The following is a 21,061-nucleotide window of genomic DNA, read 5'->3' on the forward strand; positions in this document are numbered from 1 at the left end:
TCCAAGCTTACACCCTCCCAGGGACCATAGGATTGTAAGGTTAGGGTGCCTTTGCCCCCCCCTTTTTAAAGAAGTGATGCATATTGTTGCTTCTGAACAGTTTTTGATAAGATTTTGTAGACTGCTGGTGCTGCTGCTTGCGTGAGTGTTGGGAGGACCGCTCCCTTTCTGCCAACTCCATCTGGCCTAAGGGGCGGGGCCTGCACTCATCGCCACAGCATAAGAGGTCTGGGAGAGGCCTCCGGGACAAGACTGCTGGTGCTGCTGCTTGCGTGAGTGTTGGGAGGACCGCTCCCTTTCTGCCAACTCCATCTGGCCTAAGGGGCGGGGCCTGCACTCATCGCCACAGCATAAGAGGCCTGGGAGAGGCCTCCGGGACAAGACTGCTGGTGCTGCTGCTTGCGTGAGTGTTGGGAGGACCGCTCCCTTTCTGCCAACTCCATCTGGCCTAAGGGGCGGGGCCTGCACTCATCGCCACAGCATAAGAGGTCTGGGAGAGGCCTCCGGGACACGACTGCTGGTGCTGCTGCTTGCGTGAGTGTTGGGAGGACCGCTCCCTTTCTGCCAACTCCATCTGGCCTAAGGGGCGGGGCCTGCACTCATCGCCACAGCATAAGAGGTCTGGGAGAGGCCTCCGGGACAAGACTGCTGGTGCTGCTGCTTGCGTGAGTGTTGGGAGGACCGCTCCCTTTCTGCCAACTCCATCTGGCCTAAGGGGCGGGGCCTGCACTCATCGCCACAGCATAAGAGGTCTGGGAGAGGCCTCCGGGACAAGACTGCTGGTGCTGCTGCTTGCGTGAGTGTTGGGAGGACCGCTCCCTTTCTGCCAACTCCATCTGGCCTAAGGGGCGGGGCCTGCACTCATCGCCACCGCATAAGAGGCCTGAGAGAGGCCTCCGGGACACGACTGCTGTTGCTGCTTGCGTGAGTGTTGGGAGGACCGCTCCCTTTCTGCCAACTCCATCTGGCCTAAGGGGCGGGGCCTGCACTCATCGCCACAGCATAAGAGGCCTGGGAGAGGCCTCCGGGACACGACTGCTGTTGCTGCTTTGTGAGTGCCGGGAAGACCGCTCCCTCTCCTGCCAATTCCATCCGGCCTAGGGGGCGAGGCCTGCACTACCATCACGGTTTAGAGGACAGAGCAGCTACCGGCAGCAATGGACAAAATAGTTTTAAATGTTTTAATTGCTTTAATTTGCAGCACCTTAAATGGGGGTTGTTGTTTTTTATAATATTATATTATTTCATTATCTGCTGCAAATGTTAAAGATGTTTTTATATATTTTAAGGTGTTTTAAAGGTGCTTTTATTGTTTACTTTGTTGTACCACCGTGAATGGTGGTTTTTATTTATGTATTTTTGTTTGTTCCATTTTGTTTTTTTTGTTTTTTGGGGGGGTTGGACACTGAGTGGGGCGGGGATTGGTTTTGTTTGGGTATAATTGTTTTGGTTGTTTTGTTTTCTATTTGTAAATGGAGGTTAGTATGAGGCTTGGGATTGCGACCGTGGAGGGGCGAGGGAGGTATGGCGGTGGGGGCAGATGTTATAGGCGAAGGGGATCGAGATATGGATATGCTCGTACCCCTTCCAATCTGCGCCCCATCCCGAGAGACGAGGGTAGGGTGAGCAAGGATTACTCACCTCCTTCACTGGTGTTGTGCAATGCCAGGTCTATAGGCAACAAAACTGCTACCCTGCGAGATTTCTTTATCTCGCAGGGAGTTGACCTGGCTTGTGTGACGGAGACCTGGGTGCGCGAAGGGGTAACTGTTACCTTACGAGAGATGGCGCCCCCGGGTTTCTCCGTCCTCCACCAGTCACGGACTGTGGGCCGGGGGGGAGGGGTGGCAGTATTAATCCGGGAAGATTGTTCTTTCAGGGCTCTACCATCGCCATCGATCCCCGGCATTGAATGTGTTGGCCTAGTGTGGGGCTCCGAGGAGAGCTTGGCTGTCTGGCTGGTGTACCGGCCACCTAGCGCACCAGCAGCCACCCTGTCAGGCCTGCTGGAGGCGGTGGCCGGCTGGGCCTTGGAGTTCCCTAACCTACTGGTATTGGGAGACTTCAACTTCCACGCTGATGCCACTCCCTCCTCACAGGCTCTGGACCTGGTGTCTTCCATGGCGACACTAGGGCTCTCCCAGTTTGTATCGGGCCCCACACATCAAGCAGGCCACACGCTGGATTTGATCTTTGGCGCCGGTATAGATGTGATCATGTCTCCTTCGATGAAGGTGCCATGGTCTGATCACTACGCTCTGAAAGCCAGGATTGACTTTCCACCCCCACCCTGCTTAGGTGGCGAGCCGATTTGGGCTCGCCCGCGGAGGCTGATGGACCCGGATAGATTCCGTCAAGCCTTGCGGGACCATGCTCCCCCTGGCGACTCATTGACTGAGCTTGTTGAGGGCTGGAATACCCAGCTCCTGGCAGCCATCGATGAGATCGCACCTAAGCGCCCTCTGCGACCCCGCAGAAACCGGGCTCCCTGGTTTACCGAGGAGCTTCGGAAAATGAAGCGGGACCTCAGACGGCTAGAGCGAGTATGGCGGGGTGCCCGTGACGGAGCCTCAAGAACATCTTATAGGGTTTTTATGAAAACCTATGAGATGGCAGTGAAGGCTGCTAAGAAGTCTTACTTCTCGGCCTCCATTGCATCCGCTAGCTCTCGCCCGGCGCAATTATTTAGTATAATTCGGTCTTTAACGTCCCTTGAAGGACAGCCAAATTTAAATAACAATCTGACACACAGCTGTGAGGCATTTGCGAGCTTTTTTGCGGAGAAGGTCCTGTTGCTCCGCCATGACCTCCCTGCCAATTTGGATACAATAAAGGAACTGGAGGCCCCTCGACTGTCCTCGGGTCCAGTATTGGACCACTTTGACCGGATATCTCCAGCCGATGTGGACAGATTCCTCCAAGCTGGAAAGCCCACCACCTGTCCTCTGGACCCGTGCCCGTCATGGCTGATTAGAGCGTGTCCAGACGAGGTGCGGGGCCCCCTGGGGGATATCATCAATTTGTCCCTTGGCACCGGGATATTCCCAGGGGAACTGAAGGAGGCGGTGGTGCGTCCGCTCTTAAAGAAAACATCATTAGATCCCTCAGATCTATCCAATTACCGCCCGGTCTCGAATCTTCCATTCCTGGGTAAGGTGATTGAGAGAGCGGTTGCTGAACAGCTTGGTAGGTTTCTGGATGAAACATCTGCTCTGGACCCATTCCAGTCCGGCTTCCGCACTGGTCATGGGACCGAGACGGCTCTGGTCGCCCTAACAGATGATCTCCGCAGACAGCTGTATCGAGGCGGGTCGGGGCTGCTGATTCTTTTAGATCTGTCAGCAGCCTTTGACATGGTCGATCACGAACTCCTGGACCACCGCCTTGCCGACGTGGGGATCCAGGGCACAGTCCTTCAATGGCTGCGCTCGTTTCTCTCTGGTCGGGGACAGAGGGTGGCGCTTGGGGGGGAATTGTCATCACGCCACTCCTTGGTGTGTGGAGTGCCTCAGGGTGCAATTCTCTCCCCGATGCTTTTTAACATCTTTATGCGCCCCCTCGCCCAGCTTGTCCGGAGTTTTGGGCTGGGTTGCCATCAGTATGCTGATGACACCCAACTCTATCTGTTGATGGATGGCCATCCTGACTCGGCCCCAGACACACTGACCAGATGTCTGGAAGCTGTGGCTGGATGGTTACGTGGGAGCCGGTTGAAGTTAAATCCTTCGAAGACAGAGGTCCTCCGGCTGGGGCGGGACGATATGGGATCGAGGGGGCAACTCCCATCTCTTGCGGGGGTGCAATTAGTGCCAGCACCGTCCGTTAAGAGTTTGGGTGTAATCTTCGATACCTCCCTCTCTATGGAGTCGCAGATTACAGCTATAACAAAGGCGGCATTTTTTCATCTCCGCCAAGCTAAGCAGTTAGCCCCTTATCTCTCTCGTCCTGACCTAGCCACTGTGATCCATGCGACGGTCACCTCCAGACTGGATTATTGTAACTCGCTCTACGTGGGGCTGCCCTTGAGACTGACCCAGAAACTCCAGCGGGTGCAGAATGCCGCGGCGAGACTCCTTATGGGGTCTTCGCTGCGAGAGCACATTCATCCGGTATTATACCAGCTGCACTGGCTCCCGGTGGAGTACAGGATCAGGTTTAAGGTGCTGGTTTTAACCTTTAAAGCCCTATACGGCCTAGGACCCTCGTACCTACGGGACCGCCTCTCCTGGTATGCCCCACAGAGAAACCTACGGTCTGCAAATAATAACATCCTCAAGGTCCCAGGCCTCAGAGAGGTTAGGCTGGCCTCAACTAGAGCCAGGGCCTTCTCGGCTGCAGCTCCAAACTGGTGGAATGCTCTGTCAAAAGAGACTAGGGCCCTGCGGGACCTGACATCTTTCCGCAGGGCCTGCAAGACAGAGTTGTTCCACCAGGCCTTTGGTCAGGGCGCAGCCTGACTCCCTCCTCTGGCAACCTGCACATAATTCTACTTAATTGGTTGCCATCAATTTGATTTAATTAATTTTTATAATGAAATATTTTTAGATTGTGTGATTATTTGATTGATTATTTTATTGTTGTTAGCCGCCCTGAGCCCGGCTTTGGCTGGGGAGGGCGGGATATAAATAAAATTTATTATTATTATTATTATTATTTGTCAGCCCTGAGTGCCTCTGTACAACCATTAAAGTGGTAACTGTTTCCACAGTTTAGCAAGAGTTTGCAAGGGTTTTTGGAAAAACAGCTGAGAAATCTGGCATACTGCTATGTCACAGAACCTGATTTTTATTTTTATTTTTGTAGAAAATGCATTTTTCACATAAAAATATATCACCAGTACAAAAATAAAATTCCTTTTCCAGAAGTAAATCACATCAACAAAATTATCCGTATATAATAAAATGGTACAGGTGTAATCACACTGCAGTTTGTGTGACCGCCAATAGGAGCCTAGAATCATAGAATCATAGAGTTGGAAGAGACCACAAGGGCCATCGAGTCCAACCCCCTGCCAAGCAGGAAACACCATATAGAATCATATGCCTACCTGACAACTTTTATCTTCCCTGGCAGGCCAAAGATCTGGCCTTTGGGCCAGAAAAGCTTCTTCATCCCAGTCTAAGGGGAAGATGGGGGTAGAGAGGTTTGGCAAGCTATAAGGGGGGTAGTGGTATGGAGTAAGGATGTGTGTGGTTTTGGGGAGAAGGTGGCTTTGGTGAGAGGAGATGGTAGGTGGGGTTGAAGAGTAAAGCAAGCAGGGGCAGCAGCCCCTGGTTGTTATGTTTCTTGTAGTCAATCTTGTGTAACTGTTTAGTTCTCTAATTTTGAAACTAGAGTGCTTTCAGTTCATACAAACAACATTAGGTGCTTTTGTACAGTTTTAGACTGAACTTGTTTCATATGTAGTTAAAGGCTGGTGGATTAATTTTTTATTTTTTTTACCTTTCTTACACTGCATGGATTGCAAGGTGCTGAAATGGGGCTGTTGCTAAATGTATCTCTTAACTTTCAGCTGAACTGGGAGACTACAACCTTTCAGAGAACTTCCCAGGCTACCTCTCAGACTATTCCTTTATCCCCGGCCAGCCTCAAGAGTTTGAAAAAGAAGTGTCCAAACTACATCAGCAGCATATGTAAGCATAAAAGAAAGAAAAAAATAAGGTTGCAGTCTGAAGAACTGTGTAACTAATTTAATCTACCCTGAGCTGCTTCTGTGTGTGTTAATTAAAAGTAGCTCCTTACATTATAACCCCAGGTTACTGCATGTGTGTCTCATCCAATACTTTTGCAGAGAAATAACTCATTTAAGATCAGGTAACTGCTACAGAGAGAACTAGTGGTGAAAGACCACTAATACTGTTTAGGTTTTAGACTTAAAATGAATGCATGCTTTCAGAGTACATGCATCTGAAAATACACTTTTACAATCATAATTGTATTTTGAATATTAAAACTATATGCTTGGAGGTGTGGTGTGACTGCTCCTCTTTAGCGAGAGAAAAACCAGGCAAGGAAGCAGGGGCAGTTAAAATGCTAATTGCCCTAAAGCCGATGTAACTCCCTCTTGCTCTTTGGGCTCCAGTAAAAATAGTTTTTAAATAAGAACCCTCAGGTTACCTTAAATATATTTTAAGCTATTTTATGTTCTTATTTTGTCATTACAGAGGTCTGTCTCCTGCTGAAGCAGAATTTAGTTATCTCAGCACAGCCCGGACCTTAGAACTCTATGGAGTTGAATTGCACTATGCAAGGGTAAGCGTCAATTGATTAGTATTAATCATGCAAATAAACCCAAAACAAAACATAGCATTGTCTGAATGGTCAATAGTTCTCTTCTTAGAAATTAATTTTTTTAATGTATCATAATATTCAACAAAATTAAAGTAAATCTGATTTCCATAACGTTACTTTGAAAATAATATATAGTTCTCTATTTAATGTTGTTGTTGATGGTGGTGGTGGTATCTGTATGTCTTGAGGTGTGGCTCCCGGGGTGAAGTCAAACCACTGGAGCATCACAGCACCTGCTATGGCTGCAGAGACCAGTAACTCATAAATGCTGCCTTCCATGTTCTTTTTGCTGTGTTAGCAGCACTGAAGTGAGCTCTCTGGGGTGCAAGCCTGGGCAGTGTCTATGGAGGTCCTAGGCTGCCCAGATGACAAGACTCTTAATAATAATAATAATAATAATATCTTTATTGTCATTGCCCCCTCTCGGGGACAACGAAATTACTTGGCTTCGCTGATGTGGTCCAAAGGAAAAGCAGAGCAATACAAAAGGCACCAGCTTGGCTGCAAGACCTGCCAGAAAGTGGCGTACAAGGCACCATCCAGCCGTCTTAGCCCTAATTAATTGGACCCATTTCCCTTCCCTTCTAAGTTTTTTTTAATTTAAAAATGTATTCCAAGCATTTGTATCCTGCTGTTCAGAGCTGCTTACATACAGTCAAAACAAGTCAGTCCCTGGGCATACAATCTGTATAGGGGAAAGGGACAGGGAGGGAAGACGAAAACCTAAAGCAAAATTTAGGCACTAGTTTCTAAACAGTTCTTCCTATACTAACCAGCTGGCACAATTCAGGTGCAGAAGGTGCCTGATGTTGCTGGACCTCAGCAGAGTGAATGGAATGAGCCTTCCGCTTCCTGTCTCTCCTACTGAGGCAGTCTGATGGAATGGCTGCCTGCAGGGGACAGCTGAGGGGAGAGGAGGCCTCATGGAGCTAGCCTGTCACAGCAGAGCCCATGTCTCATTTTACTCAGCCCTTCTTTCTCTGTCCCTGAGACTCCACACCTCTGTTGCCATTAGTTCTTGTTCCTCAACCACCCACAGAGTGCTGAGGTTCTTAATCCAAGTTGCTTTGTTGCATAAGATTGCTCATCAAGGTTGGGGTACTGAAATAGGGTCATGAGAAATCTTCACATGGGTGTCTGCTACACTGAAGAGTCCCCTTTTGATTAACAATTACTTCTCATCCATTCCAGCCGTTGCTCTAGTCTGTCTAGTCTCTCCCTTTGTTGCTCTGTTGTATAGTAGAGTTTCTGTACTGAGGAGGGATTGTGGGAGGGCCTCAGGGATGTTGATGGAAGGATCAGGATGCAAGGTGAAGCAAAGTAAAGAGACAGGAAGTGATTGTTGAGGCAACAATGTTTCCTTCCTGTAAACATTCTAGAACTTCATCTTGCATGTTTTCGGGCAACAAGATCTGCAAGACGGCGATATGAGAGAACAGAAGACACATAAGCATTCATTTTTTTCCTGTTCTTTTTTATAGGATCAAAGTAACAATGAAATTATGATTGGAGTAATGTCGGGAGGCATACTAATTTATAAGAACAGGGTACGAATTAACACCTTTCCATGGTAAGGATGTGTTTAAGGGAAACATTTTGTTTGCCACACACTTTCTTAAATCTGAATAACTTCATCATAAATTGCTAAGTGTACATCAACTCTAAATTAGTCACTCTAAAATGTAGCCTTTGATATGTCCAGTGGTGTCGCTTGTGTGGCAATTAGCTTTTGAAAATATCCCTACAAAGTTTGCCGCCTAATTGTAATGTAATGATTGTAATGGAAAATTTAGTGCACTTAATTTTTATTCAGCTAGTATATTTTGGACTATTCTTTGTCACACTTCCAGAGTTACGATTCAGTATAGCAGTATAGCAAGAGTGAAAGGGGCAAACCTTACTATATATGCACCGTCCTGAATAGACAGGTGCTCATCCAATTTATTATTCAGTGTTTTCTGTATAGGATGTAGGGATGACAGTAAAAAGACTGTATTAAATACTTGGGTCCAAAGAGATGTGAGCAGGGTTCTGTTCATGTAGCAGGGCCACTCCTTCCCGCCTCTCCCCCCCAAAAAATTCACTCCTGAATGGTGGAAATCAGCATCTTTCTGTCCAAGAGTCACCTGATGTACCTCAGATGTTGAGGAAACCCATATAACATCTGCTGAGGTGGATCTATATATATTAATTTGAAAATCTACATACTGTCTTTCACACCGGCATCAAGACAGTCACAATGTAAGATCAAGTACATTAAAGTTCAATAAAAATATAATAAAACAGCAGGCTCCTAAGTACTGAACAGAAAAGAATTAGGAACCAGTAAATGCTCAGGGTCTGGTTTTTACATTTATGTATCCCACTCCAGAGGCCAACTTTCACTGTTTACCATGCAGTCTTATTTCAAAAGCCCTGAATCTTGCAAAACTTTGTCTTCTTTAATTGATTTTAACTATGTCATTTGAATATTAGACTGAGAATGTCTTGTGTGTGAGCCACAGTGATGTATCTAATTTTATGGTGCTTTCTTACTTACATGCCACAAGCTCATATTTTTTTTAGTTAGGGGGAAAGTAACATGTATTCCCTGCAGAAACTTACTTGCTCAACCAACAGAGGCTGGGAAGCACTTGTCTGAAGTTCTCATTAGCATACAAAGTTACAGTTACACCCATGCATGGAATCCTATTTAAGACTGCATATGTTTTGCTGATGAAATAATTCGAATGGGGTGATGTTTATCATGAACGGTGTTTATTTAGCAGGACTGATACTTTTACAGTGTGACAAAAAGCAGAGCCCAGGTACCAAGGAGATTACAATCTAGAATTTGATAAGGAGAAGACCCATGCAGTCAGAGCAGCTGCGCATACTTAAGTTGGTTTTCAAGGCCTAAGTGGTTTGTTGAGCCAGAGGTTCACAGAAAAGCGGAATTTGGGGGGAAGATTTGAAAAGAAAGAGAAGCAGCAGCATTTAGGATGGGGGTGGGCAACCTTTTTCTATTGAGGACCACATTCTCACACGGGTAATTATGGGGGGCTGCTTACTGGCAGTGAGTGGAGCTAGAGCAAATAGAGGATGGAGCCAGAGAAAAATGTGATTCAAAGTAATAAATGCTTCAGTTTTCACCTCAGCTTAGAATTTTTGTGGGATATCTCCAGCAAACATAAGAGAATGTGTGTCTCTCTCCTCCTTCCTGCCCCCCCCCCACATGTGCTTTAGGTTTTCTCCTAACCTTTTAGATAATATTTCAGGGCAGTGTTAGGGTTGGGCAAAAGTTGTTGAGCTTTATTTCTTCTTCTTTTTAAGTAAAATCGCCCAAAACAGCACTGTCAACATGCATTGTTGTGCGTCTGGATTATTTTCACCCAAAACACTGCTTTCGATAGCAGTATTCTGGGTATGTCCGGATGTATGGCAACCCTAGGCAGTGTGGAGGATAGCTCAGTTAGTAGAACCTGAGACTCTTAATCCCAGAGTTGTGGGTTTGAGTTCCATGTTGGACAAAAGATTCCTGCATTGCAGGGGGTTGGACAAGATGTCCCGCATGGTTCCAACACTTCCAGCTGATTCTGTGATTGAAACAAATCATACTAAATATTTTCATAACTTGGTTATTCACAGAACAGTGTGGGAATATAGCTTCTCCTTGTGAGGTTAGAACAGGCCTTCAGGGTGGATTGGTTTGGCCTACTTATTTAATTTGATGTCCCTGGGAAGTGATACAATCTTACAAGGGAGTCAATATTTGGATAGGTGTGATGCTATCTAAGCTGTCTTGTTGGCCACACATGTAGTAAGAACAACTCTGGATCCCAACAATAATTTGATACTTTGATGTGTTGTCATTCATTAATAGCACAGCAAATGTGCTTAAAATAAGGAATGCATACTACACAGAGACTTGCTTTAATTGAACAACTTGATTCTATAATATGCCTGCTTGATTGCAGCCACACCACTTTCATCATCCATGCTCATCAGTATCTTATCCTTCCTTGACAGCAGCAGCACAATAAATATGTTAAAAGTAATGTCGCAGCAGTAACAACCAATATTGTCATCTTGCTTACAGACAACTCTCCTAACTGTATGTGGAAAGTGCCAATTGTCTTACAGGTGCATCACAATTTCAGTACTGGCAGTGCTTAATCAATTCCTTGAACCTCTTCCAGAAGTTGCATTCTGATACTCGAGGATTCTTGTATGTGATCTTATCATATGCAAATCATGTGCTGGAGGAGAAAGAATATTACTCTTGCTTGCATGGCTGAAATCACCCTCATTCTGATAAAAGCCAGACAGGAGCTAGTTTTGCAGCATTTTATTCGATTTTTATGAAACAAATACTCAAAAGCTAAGGTTGCTATGTTTTACAAAGGATAAGGGAAATATCCTTTCGCCATTTGCTGAGATTAATTACCCATTCCTCCCCAACCAGGCTCTAGTGAGTTTGAACCTCCCTCCACTTCATTCACTTCATAAATTGTAGCAATCATATATTGGGATCATTGATGTTCAAGGAATATCACTTTCTGATTGTTTTGCCTTTCTGGTGGCTGTTTTGGGGAACTTCATCATGAGCAGAACTGATCTTTACCCTCTCCCATGGATCATAGTGGCATTGGGCAACAAATATGTTTGTCATAACCTGTCCAGATCCCTTTTGGTAATTATCTTTTGTGCATTTTAAAGAAATATTACATCATTTTGATTTTTTATTTCACTTAGGTTGAAGATTGTTAAAATTTCTTTTAAGTGCAAGCAGTTTTTTATTCAGCTTAGAAAAGAATTGGTGAGTACTGATATTAACATTTTTATCTGAAGTTGCAAAGTGCTTCACTGTTGTCAGAGATGGTTTCATGCAAGTTACGTCTTTGGAGCTTCATACATGATAACACTACTTCAGTAGTGTGTTGTTCATTATAGAATTATCTAGTGGCAGATATTACAGTTTAAATGGTCCCTATTTTATGAAGTAGTATATTAGATATTTTAAAGTTAGAGTTGTAGTCTGACTGATAGTCACTTTTGCAGACTGAAAATGGGAGGTGCAAATTCTCTTTCTTAAAAGTTCTTAATATAGGGTTGCATGAGTACAGATCCTCACGTATCTTTGTCTGTGTCTGCATCTGATGGGTAAAGGGGAAAGGAAGCAGGGATTGAAGGCTGCATTAAGACAGCAATGCTATGAGTTGCTTGTCTGCTCACCTTCATCAATTTGCAAGTGCGATTCAGATGCCAATAACAAACAGGTTCCTACCATCATTCTTTGCTATGAGAAAGGCAAAACTCTGGTTCTTAGCTGCCAGTCAAGTAAAACAGCTTCCCACCCCTTCAGTGAGTGGCTTAACAAGTTGCCCTTGGCAAATAAGGTGCAACCATGAAAGAATAAACTGCATGATGTAAGAGAGTTAGCAAGCACAAAGAGCACTAGCCAATGTCTAAATTCAGCTTTATTTACTTTTCTGGAGCTGAGCAGGTAGAATATTCTGGGTTAGTGTGCATCAGCCAATCCTGCCTTAGCCCTGGGGGTGAGATTGAAGCACAGAGAGTATTGATTCATTAAGAAACATAGACTGTGCTGCTGCTTTCTGCCTTGCAATCCACTTACCACAGAGTCAGTGTGAAAGGGCTGGAGCGAAGTTTGGCAGGACTGCTATAAAGATTGAAAAACTAGTGTAGAGCATCGTAATCTCATTGCAACTCTACACATTTTGTCATGCCTTAAGTTAATCACAAGATACAGACGGATGGAAATGTTAGGGGGAAGATGCACACACTGTGTGACTACCCAGATAATACAACAAGCTAATTTTTCTATAGAAAAATGCCAGAATAGATGGGAGAACTCTTGAATGTGGAGCATGGGACACAGAGGAATGCAATCCAGGTTTTTGGAGGGAAAGTTGAGACAAGGTGTGGAGTATAAGAAATTGCAAGAGAAGAAAGGCAAAGATGGGGATTGTCCACAAGGTTCTATAAAGAGAAAGGGCAATGAAGGAGCCTGGCATGTCCTGGTTGCATATTATGGGTTTTGTCAAACTGGTGGGAAACCCTTTTGTTCACTTAGAAACCGAATATCAGCAATAGTGGACATATTTCTCTCAAATGTGGATTTCCTAACACTACTGATGATCTCCTGTAATGAGTAACTTAAGGAAGAAGGTAAATTCAACAGATTTGGTCAGTGTCATATATGAACTGAGTATGTGTCCTTGAACACAGGATTTTTATGACAGACATGCAGGTGTTCTATAGCAAATAAACCAATATGAAAAGGCTTTATTTAAGGCAGAGGGTTTGAGAACCACCATGGTTAAGAATATTGTCATGAGTTCTTGTTTTTTAATGACTGGGAGTTGATTTATCAGCCAGGAGAGAGAAGGAATAGATCCCTAATTACAGTGTTCCCTAGATAACTGGAAGGTCCTTTTTCCTGGAATATTTGTGTGTGTTTTTTGAAAGAGAACCATTTCATAAGAACTGTAGCCTCAACTACATTTCAGAATGCAAGGCTAATTTTATTAAATTTAAATCTTTTTGTCCCAGCATGAATCTAGAGAAACGTTACTAGGATTCAACATGGTGAATTATCGAGCGTGTAAAAATTTATGGAAAGCTTGTGTAGAACACCACACTTTTTTCCGGCTAGACAGACCACTGCCCCCTCAGAAGAACTTTTTTGCACACTACTTTACTTTGGGTTCAAAGTACCGGTACTGGTAAGTTTGGGCCATATGTAAAAAGAGGGAGGGGTATCAGCATATTGCTAAAGAATAACTTACTGATAGATCAGATGAAACGCCTGTTGATTTTTAAATATTTTAATACTCCAGATTTTTATGTTGCTCTACAGCCTGCATAGGCGTCTGGTTAAGTTAGCTTTCTTTACACTGCACTGTGCCAATTTTATTTTGAAAATGTGTTCACTATAAAACTGTTGTTTGAAGTATATCCCTGCCTCCCATAATTTTTTTAAAAGGCTTGAAATGCTAAGTTCTACTAATATTTGGGGGCAGATATAGAAATGCACCAACTCCATACAGATTGAGGCGAACATGTAGAAAGTGTCCCAGATGGCACACCTTTCCTTTTATAAAGGACAGTCAAACAAATTTCCTGGTGCACAGTGAGAGAAAAGTGAAACTGAGGAAAATAAAATAAAGGAACACAGGGCATGATTGTGAAGAAACAAGAAAAGGACTAGAGAAAACCGCAGCATCTTCTATAATGCTATTCTTCCGGGTTCCCTGCTTTCCTTTGGCACAGCACTGAAGAGGAGAGCAGAAGCTTCCACCTCCATTTTAAATTAACCACAGTATAAGAATACATCTCAGCCCTAAGCCGTGGCTAATCTTACTAGGATTAGTGAAAGCAAGTCAGCTTCCAAAATTCTGCTTTGAATTTGGCTTGTTTGCATTAAGACTAAATGCAATTTTTTTCCTGGGTTTGGATGTTGTAACAAGTTGTAATTAGTCTGAAGCAGATGCAAAAGCCTCAAGGTGATTGGGGGGGGGGGGGACTGCATGCGCTCAAAGCTCATGACAACTAGCCAGGATGGCCATGTTCTGCCTTTGAATATTAGTTGCTGGTAATCCCAAGAGCAGGAAGCACTAGTACAACTAATTGCTGCTGTTAAAACAGGATGCTGGACTAGATGGAACTTTGGCCTAATCAAGCACAGTTTTTCTCATCTTTATGTATTCAACATAAAGAAAATCTCTGTTGTTAATCCCTGATTACAATGTATTACTATTTGACATTTTAAAGACTTGGAGAAATTTTGTGACCAATGTAGTATCCTTCAGTATCTGATAATAGTGTCAGTTCAGGTAAGAATTGCTTAGCAATTAGTAAAAGTATCCTAGAATACGGAAAGCCCCTGGTTTCATCAGGTCTAACATGCATTCACTGTTAGTCTAGTAATTTTACTGTTGGACTTGGATGCACCGGTGTGCTCATATTTAGGCAAAATATTTTTCCCCACACTTCCACCACTATTTTCTTGACAATCTCAAAATTTTATTTCAGTGGGAGAACAGAAGTCCAGTCTGTACAGTATGGTAAAGAAAAGGCAAATAAGGACAGGGTATTTGCCAGGTAAGCAATTTCAAGTTATTTGCATCCTGTACTATTGTCTGTGGATTGTTACAGTAGCTTATTTTACCTGTTTTGAATTCTCTTCTTCCCTCAAAATCAGCAAATTACAATAGCTTTGTGCAGAAATTACTGTGCAGATTTTAATGTATGGTGCAACATACTGCAAATTAATTCTGTACCAAAGTGAAATACATTAATATGTTTTCATATTGTATCATCATAATACATATTCCCTTAATGCAAATTCCCTTTTTACGCATACTTTGAATATGTAAAGTGTGAAGACAGGCTATGCTTGTTGTAATAGGCCTTCCTTGGTGTCTTTGCATTCATCGGTATACTGAATCTGTTACAGTGAATGGTCTGAAAATCTGATCAGCTAGGTTTCTGGATCACACAGTGGACACATGTCTCTACACACATCTGAACCTATTTTTCTGTGTTTGGTGGAGTCAGCTCCTTGAGAACAGCAGATGAATGGGAAATTTAGTCTTGTGCTAGGGGGATTTCATGTCTCTGTGGCCACTAGTATTGTTCTAGCCGAAGGACAGGCCATGGTTAGTTCCACAGAACTAACATGATTTTCAGTTCAATAGAAACGAGAGTGGATAACTTTGGAGTCTTTGGTCCAGCTACAACAGGGAGCAACAGGCCGAGGCAGAGCATTGAGAGAGTGAAGGGGTAGTAGAGAGCAAATAAAAGAATGAGAGTTTGTCCTTCAGTTTGAGAGAGATGCAAGGGGGAAGGAAGGGTGAAATGGATCCTCAGCAGGATAAATCCAAGAGTTGGGGAAAGTGGATTTTCCCAAACAACGTCACTGGGCAGAATGCAGAGGTATGGAAACAGTCAGCAGATTGGGAGCTTCCAAAAAGATCTACATTGGTTCCCTGTAGGCTTCCGAGCACATTAAGTGTTTCTGTTGATCTTTAAAGCCCTCAACTGCTTTGGCTCTGTATACCTGAAGGAGCATCTCCACCTCCACCATTTAGTCTGGACACTGAGATCTAGCTCCGAGGGTCTTCTGCTGGTTCCCTTACTTCGAAAACTGACATTACAGGGAACCAGGCAGAGGACCTTCTTAGTAGTGGTGTCCGCCTTGTGGAATTCTCTCCTATCCAATGTCAAGGAAATAAACAACTATTTGATTTTTAGAAGACATCTGAAGGCAGCCCTGTATTGGGAAAATTTTGACGTTTTATGTTTTATTGTGTTTTTAATATTTTGTTGGGAGCTGCCCAGAGTCAGATGGGCAGCAAATGAATAATTGAATTGAATTAAAGTTGAGCATAGTGTCTGCCTACAAGATTGGAAAACAGAAAACCTGGGTGTCTGCTGAAATAAGTTTCCCAGAAGGAGAAAAGGACTAGAGCAGTGTTTCCCAACCTCTGTTCCGCGGCACACTAGTGTGCCGCGAGATGTTGCCTGCTGTGCCGCGAGATGTTGCCTGGAGGGAGGCGGGCGAGTCGGGCGGCGAGAGGCGGGGCGGCGGCGGCGAGGAGAGGCCGCCCAGCGCGGGGCTCTCGACGTCTGCCTGCCTGGCTGCCTGCGAGCTCGGCGGGCAGCGCCTCCGTCCGCAGCGCCCGCCTCGCGGCTCTCATTCCCTGCCCCTGCCAAAGCTCACCCAGCCAAGCCGCGCTCTCCTTCCTGCCTCGCTTTGCTGCCTCCTCCCCCCCACCCCCAAAGCTTGGAGGTTCCCCGGCAAGGGGGAGGGGAAAAAATTGAAACTTACACTTTCGTACGTCCCTCCCGGCGTGACGCTGCGCGCTGACGTCACGGGGCTGTAATGGTGGTGTGCCTCGAGATTTTTTTCATCAAACAAGTGGGCTTTTGCCCAAAAAAGGTTGGGAAACACTGGACTAGAGATGTCAAGGCTACTTCCTGAAAAGGGGGCAATAGGTGCTTTATGCTGTGTTTTGGTACTAGGTAGAAGATCACAAAAGCACTCAAGGCTCAGGGGGTGGCAAGGTGTTGCCTTGATTGCATTAGGTTTCATTAGGATGCAAGGGAAATTGGCTTTTGCATGTCCAAGCAGCTCATAACCTAGGGCATTTAATGGTTATTTTTTGTTGGGAGCTGCCCAGAGTGGCTGGGGCAACCCAGTCAGATGGGCGGCATATAAATTACTATTATTAGTAATATTATTATACTTTTCCATTTCTGTGGAGGATGGAGGCTAGTTTGGTTAGATTGTTTTCATTTTGTTTGACAGACCTTGCCTGCTTAGCAACTGTAAACAGACAAAAAAGAAGCTGAGGGACAAAATGGAACTGATATGGCAACAAAGGCCCATTTCACTCAAACACCAGTCTGTGAACTGCAGGCACTATTAAATGTCATCTTCACACAAACTTTGGATGCATCTAAAGCATGCTTAATCAACAGTTCAAAGGGAATAATTATTTAACTCCTTAAAAGTGTTTAGGATGGTAAACAGAATGACAGCATGAACTTGCTTCTTCAGTTTTCAAGCATTCTGCTGTTTGTACCTTTGTAACTTTTTGGTGCTTAAGCAAATGTTAGACTGGTGCTTGGAGGTATTGGACTGAATGGGGCAAAAAAAAAAAAAAAGGAATAAAGGAGAATAAACTGAATCCTGAAGAGATAAAAGTGTTGTGTATCCCAAGTTCTCACATCTAGAAATTAGGGAGATGCCATATTCTGGACAGGTTGTACTCCCATGGAAGGAGCAGGCCTGCAGTTTGTGAGTGCTCCTGGATTCAGCACTGTCAGTGGAGGCTCAGGTGGCCAGGAGTGCCATTTTGTAGCTTCAGCTGGTCCCCCAGCTAAAAGGCAGAAATGACTTCACCACCATACTCAATGCTTGGGTACCTTCCAGATTGGATTATTGCAGTGTGCTTTATGTTGGGGTGTCCTTGAAGACAACTCAGAAATTTCCATTGGTACAAAATGCAATGGCTAGATTACGGGCTGTGGTTCCATTTACATCTCAAATAGTCCCTGTTTTAGAATAACTGCATTGGTTGCCAATTAATTTCTGGGCCCAAGGTGCTCACATTAGTGATTAAATTCCTAAATACCTGAAAGACCATCTCCTTCCCTACAGTCCCTCTTGGGTGCTAAGAGCAGCAGAAGAGAGCCTCTTGGTAGTTCCACAGCCCTCAGAAGCTCAGGTGGTGGTGATGTCCCAGGAGGGAGCATTCTTTGTAGTAGAAGCTGCCCACAGAGATGTGTCTTGCAACATCAATATACAACCTTGAGTACATTCTGAAGACACACCTCTTCACCCTGGCTTTTGATACAGGATGTCAGGGAACTGCCATGAGGTCAGAGGCGAGAGGGGGAAGGGCAGTTGTGTTATAGGGAACCTCCGAAGATCTTGCGAAGCAGCTCCTCCTCTGGCGAGGAGGAAAGCCCCACCTCCAGTGGAGAGGAGGTGGTGGGACCAGGGGATGCTAGGGAGAGCCTCAACGCCGAAGCTGAGCAAGCCGGAGAGGAGGAAAGCACCCCTTTGCCAGCGCCCAGTCTGCGCAGTAGGTTTCGGCGCAAGGAAGGGAGTAGAAGGCTGGGGGTCACGTGACTGTTATGCTGGAGGAGGTACAAGGACCGCCCACTCCCAGATTCTGCTAGCGACTGAGCCGGACATGAACTTGCGACGCTCTTCACTGTAAATAGTTTGCACTAATAATAAAGCCTGGAAAAGACAGGTTGGAGTCTTGCCTGTTTGCTCTCGAGCAACCACACCACCACCTGACACATGAGAAGTATGTTTTTAGCACACCTTAACCCTTGGTGAGCAAAGCTACCTCTTAGTTGAGTGTACCTCTTCACTAATAGTGCATCTCTATCTTAAATCTATTAATCCTCTAAAATACAGTTGGAATTTCAAAGCCAAGACTGGTGTCCCGAGTTGTTTGGAAATTTATTTTGCCCCCTGTACTTGTTAGATAATTTCCCATAACCTAGTTAATGTGAGATGGAATTGAAATTAAAATCTCTGCAATGTTTTGAGTTACCTAAAAGTAAACCATAGAAATGAAGCAGTTAGTATTTTTTTTTACTTGGGCACTTATTAGAAGAGGAAGCCCTGGGAAGTGTATTGCTGCAATGTGGTGAACGTTTCTTTGAATTGCCACAAAGAACAGGAAGCTTAGGTAACATGCGTAAGTGGGTGGATCTCCAAGGTTAAAACAGTTAATAATCAAATGTTCAAAATACAGTTTGACAGTTAAATGTTTCTGCTGTGTTGGCTGCTGAGGGACACTACTACAAATACAACTTTTCACTTGGTAATTAAGGTGAGTGTTTCTAGGAGTTGCAATGTTCCTAGAAAGAGAATTCAAGCTCATTCAACCTACAGAAATCCCTTTTAAATGCAACACGTCTAAAGCCATCAGCATTTGGATGTTTGCATTCTTATAAAGTCTTATTAATCCTTACAGGATTAATTCTTTCCTAGACTACAATAGATATAGTTGGCAAAGTATTTGCTAAAGTTGTCTATCATACACCTTTTTAATTCTGTTCCCAATATCTTTTCTTTAAAAGCCTGTGAAAAGTGTATTGCATCTTGCAGTTAGAATCATGTTATATTTGCAAATTATTTTGTTCATTTTAATGTAGAAATCATCTGGCTAAGTCACAGAGAAGTCTTGCCTATTTAAATTTCATATAGATGTACCTCTCTCTCTCTCTCGTCTCTCACACGGTTTGCTGTAGAGATGGTTGTTTGTTTCATTAGCCTGGTTGTATTTCTCTTTTGATAAGAAAAGTACTTTAATGCAGCTGTTTAGTTTAACGTCAGAAACTATGGACTAGTACACATAATTGCATAAAACATAGTAGTTGTGTGTGACAAAATCTGATCGCCGTTTTTGAGGAAAAGCAAAAAAAAGCAGCCGGGAAAGAGGGCGATACTTTTCTGCTTGCCTGTGTTTCACTGTAATACCACTTCCACAAACACTCCTCCTACACACACACACACACACAGAGAGAGAGAGAGAGAGAGAGAGAGAGAGAGAGAGAGAGAGAGAGATGTTTTCCTACTGGAACCTTAATACCCTCCTTGCGGGCCCTGCTCCAAGTGTCTGTGAAGTGAAGTGGGGCAGGTGGCTACCAAAGAAAGGGCCTTATTGGTAGTGAACTGGTTATAGAATAGCCTTTCCGGAAAGGTTTGTCTACTTCCTTTATGGTCTTTTTCCAGTGTCAAGTGAAGATCTTTTAATTATCTAGGCTTTTCAACTGAATTTACAGCCCAAAATTTAAAACAATCTTACACTGCTTCAGTGCATGGATGTTTTTTTGCTGCCTTTTATTAATTGTTGTTGGCTTAATTGTTATTGTACACTGTGTTTTTAATTTTTTGCCTACCAAATGTTCATTGATGGGCAGCTATATAAATCGAATAGCAATGATAAATAAAGTGGCATATCTGAATTCATAGTGAATCAGTATCGTAGTGAGAAAGACTTTGCCACAGCACAAGCTATGATTTGGTTGTTTATATTCATGAATTTAGTGTTCTGCATCACGTTTCTTTAGGTGCTCTGAAACCCCTTGCACTATTTGGAAGAAATACTTAAATAACAAGTCAGTGTATCGGCCCCTGTATAGGGGAAAGCTAATGCTATTTTCTTGTTCACTTCAATTCCCAATTAATTTCTTCAGAGAACTTCCAGATACATATTGGTAATTTTTGTATTGTTTTAGATCCCCAAGTAAACCTCTGGCTCGCAGATTGATAAGCGGGATGGACTGGGAGGTTGTCAGCAGGAATTCAATGTCTGATGACAGGTTAGAAACTCAAAGTTTACCATCCCGCTCTCCACCTGGAACCCCTAATCAGTAAGTAAAATTGAATAGTCCCTGAGCCACTAGTTACCTCTTACTTTTATTTAATTAAGGAAGGGAAAGTACTTGAGATCCTTTTTTTTGGAGGGATGTGTGTCGAACCATAGTTGTTTCCATACTAAGCATTTAAAAAGAAATTGTGAGGCAACACAGAGGCAGATTGACCAAAGTGTATGTTATAATCACATATAAAGAAAAACAAACAAACCTTAAATTAAATTATATTGAAGAAAAAGCAGTTATGAATTTCAGGATGTGCTCCGAGATTGAACCCAGACACTATTTTCATTGCATCAGAAAAACAGGCCTGGTTCTAAACCATAGTTTAAAGCTATTGAATGGCCTGAGTGAGGCTTGAACTAGCCTGCCTGTTTGCCATGAGGAAGGGATCGGAAACATTCATTTCCACATCACAGACTAGGGTTAGTTTAAGCTTTGTTTCTGATCCTTGCTAATTTCATAAACCGTATATAAAATGCACTGTAATTTGCATTTCGGATGTAATACAAATTGTTACTTGTTGAAATCGGGAGGTGGATGCTTGCTATATCTCCTTCTTGTGGCGGTTCTGAAGGAGAGGGATGTGTGACCAGCCATTTACATAGCACAACACTATGGTTTACATCAGTCTTTGTTACTGTTGCAATGAAACCTCTAGCTCTCTACAACTTGAATGTGTGTGTAGGAAATCTAATGTGACCCAAATTAGAGGGAAATCATGTTTCTGAGTTAAGTGCTGTGTGTGTGTACATATGACTTCTTTTATAAAAAACTAAACGACAGTGGGGACCTTTCCACATAGGTGGAAAGTCAGGTTGTGTCAAAAGAGGAAATAACATTTTTTCCCTGACGTATA

General features: G+C 43.9%; 1 protein-coding gene across 3 annotated transcripts in view; it reads left to right on the plus strand.

Annotated features, from left to right (window-relative positions):
* The window catches only part of PTPN4 (protein tyrosine phosphatase non-receptor type 4), an 88,648-nt gene that overhangs the window by 43,635 nt on the left and 23,952 nt on the right, over window positions 1–21,061 (plus strand). For 2 of the 3 annotated variants that reach the window (XM_081206486.1, XM_081206485.1), the window contains exons 8-14: window positions 5,513–5,633; window positions 6,165–6,252; window positions 7,773–7,861; window positions 11,026–11,089; window positions 12,847–13,019; window positions 14,329–14,397; window positions 20,065–20,199. In XM_081206486.1, the coding sequence (XP_081062612.1) occupies window positions 5,513–5,633; window positions 6,165–6,252; window positions 7,773–7,861; window positions 11,026–11,089; window positions 12,847–13,019; window positions 14,329–14,397; window positions 20,065–20,199 (739 nt within the window). The remainder of the gene's footprint in view (window positions 1–5,512; window positions 5,634–6,164; window positions 6,253–7,772; window positions 7,862–11,025; window positions 11,090–12,846; window positions 13,020–14,328; window positions 14,398–20,064; window positions 20,200–21,061) is intronic. The other variant, XM_081206487.1, reaches the window with a different exon arrangement.

Source organism: Podarcis bocagei, assembly GCF_964188305.1.
Source record: "Podarcis bocagei genome assembly, chromosome: 1".
Classification (NCBI taxonomy): Eukaryota; Metazoa; Chordata; class Lepidosauria; order Squamata; family Lacertidae; genus Podarcis; species Podarcis bocagei.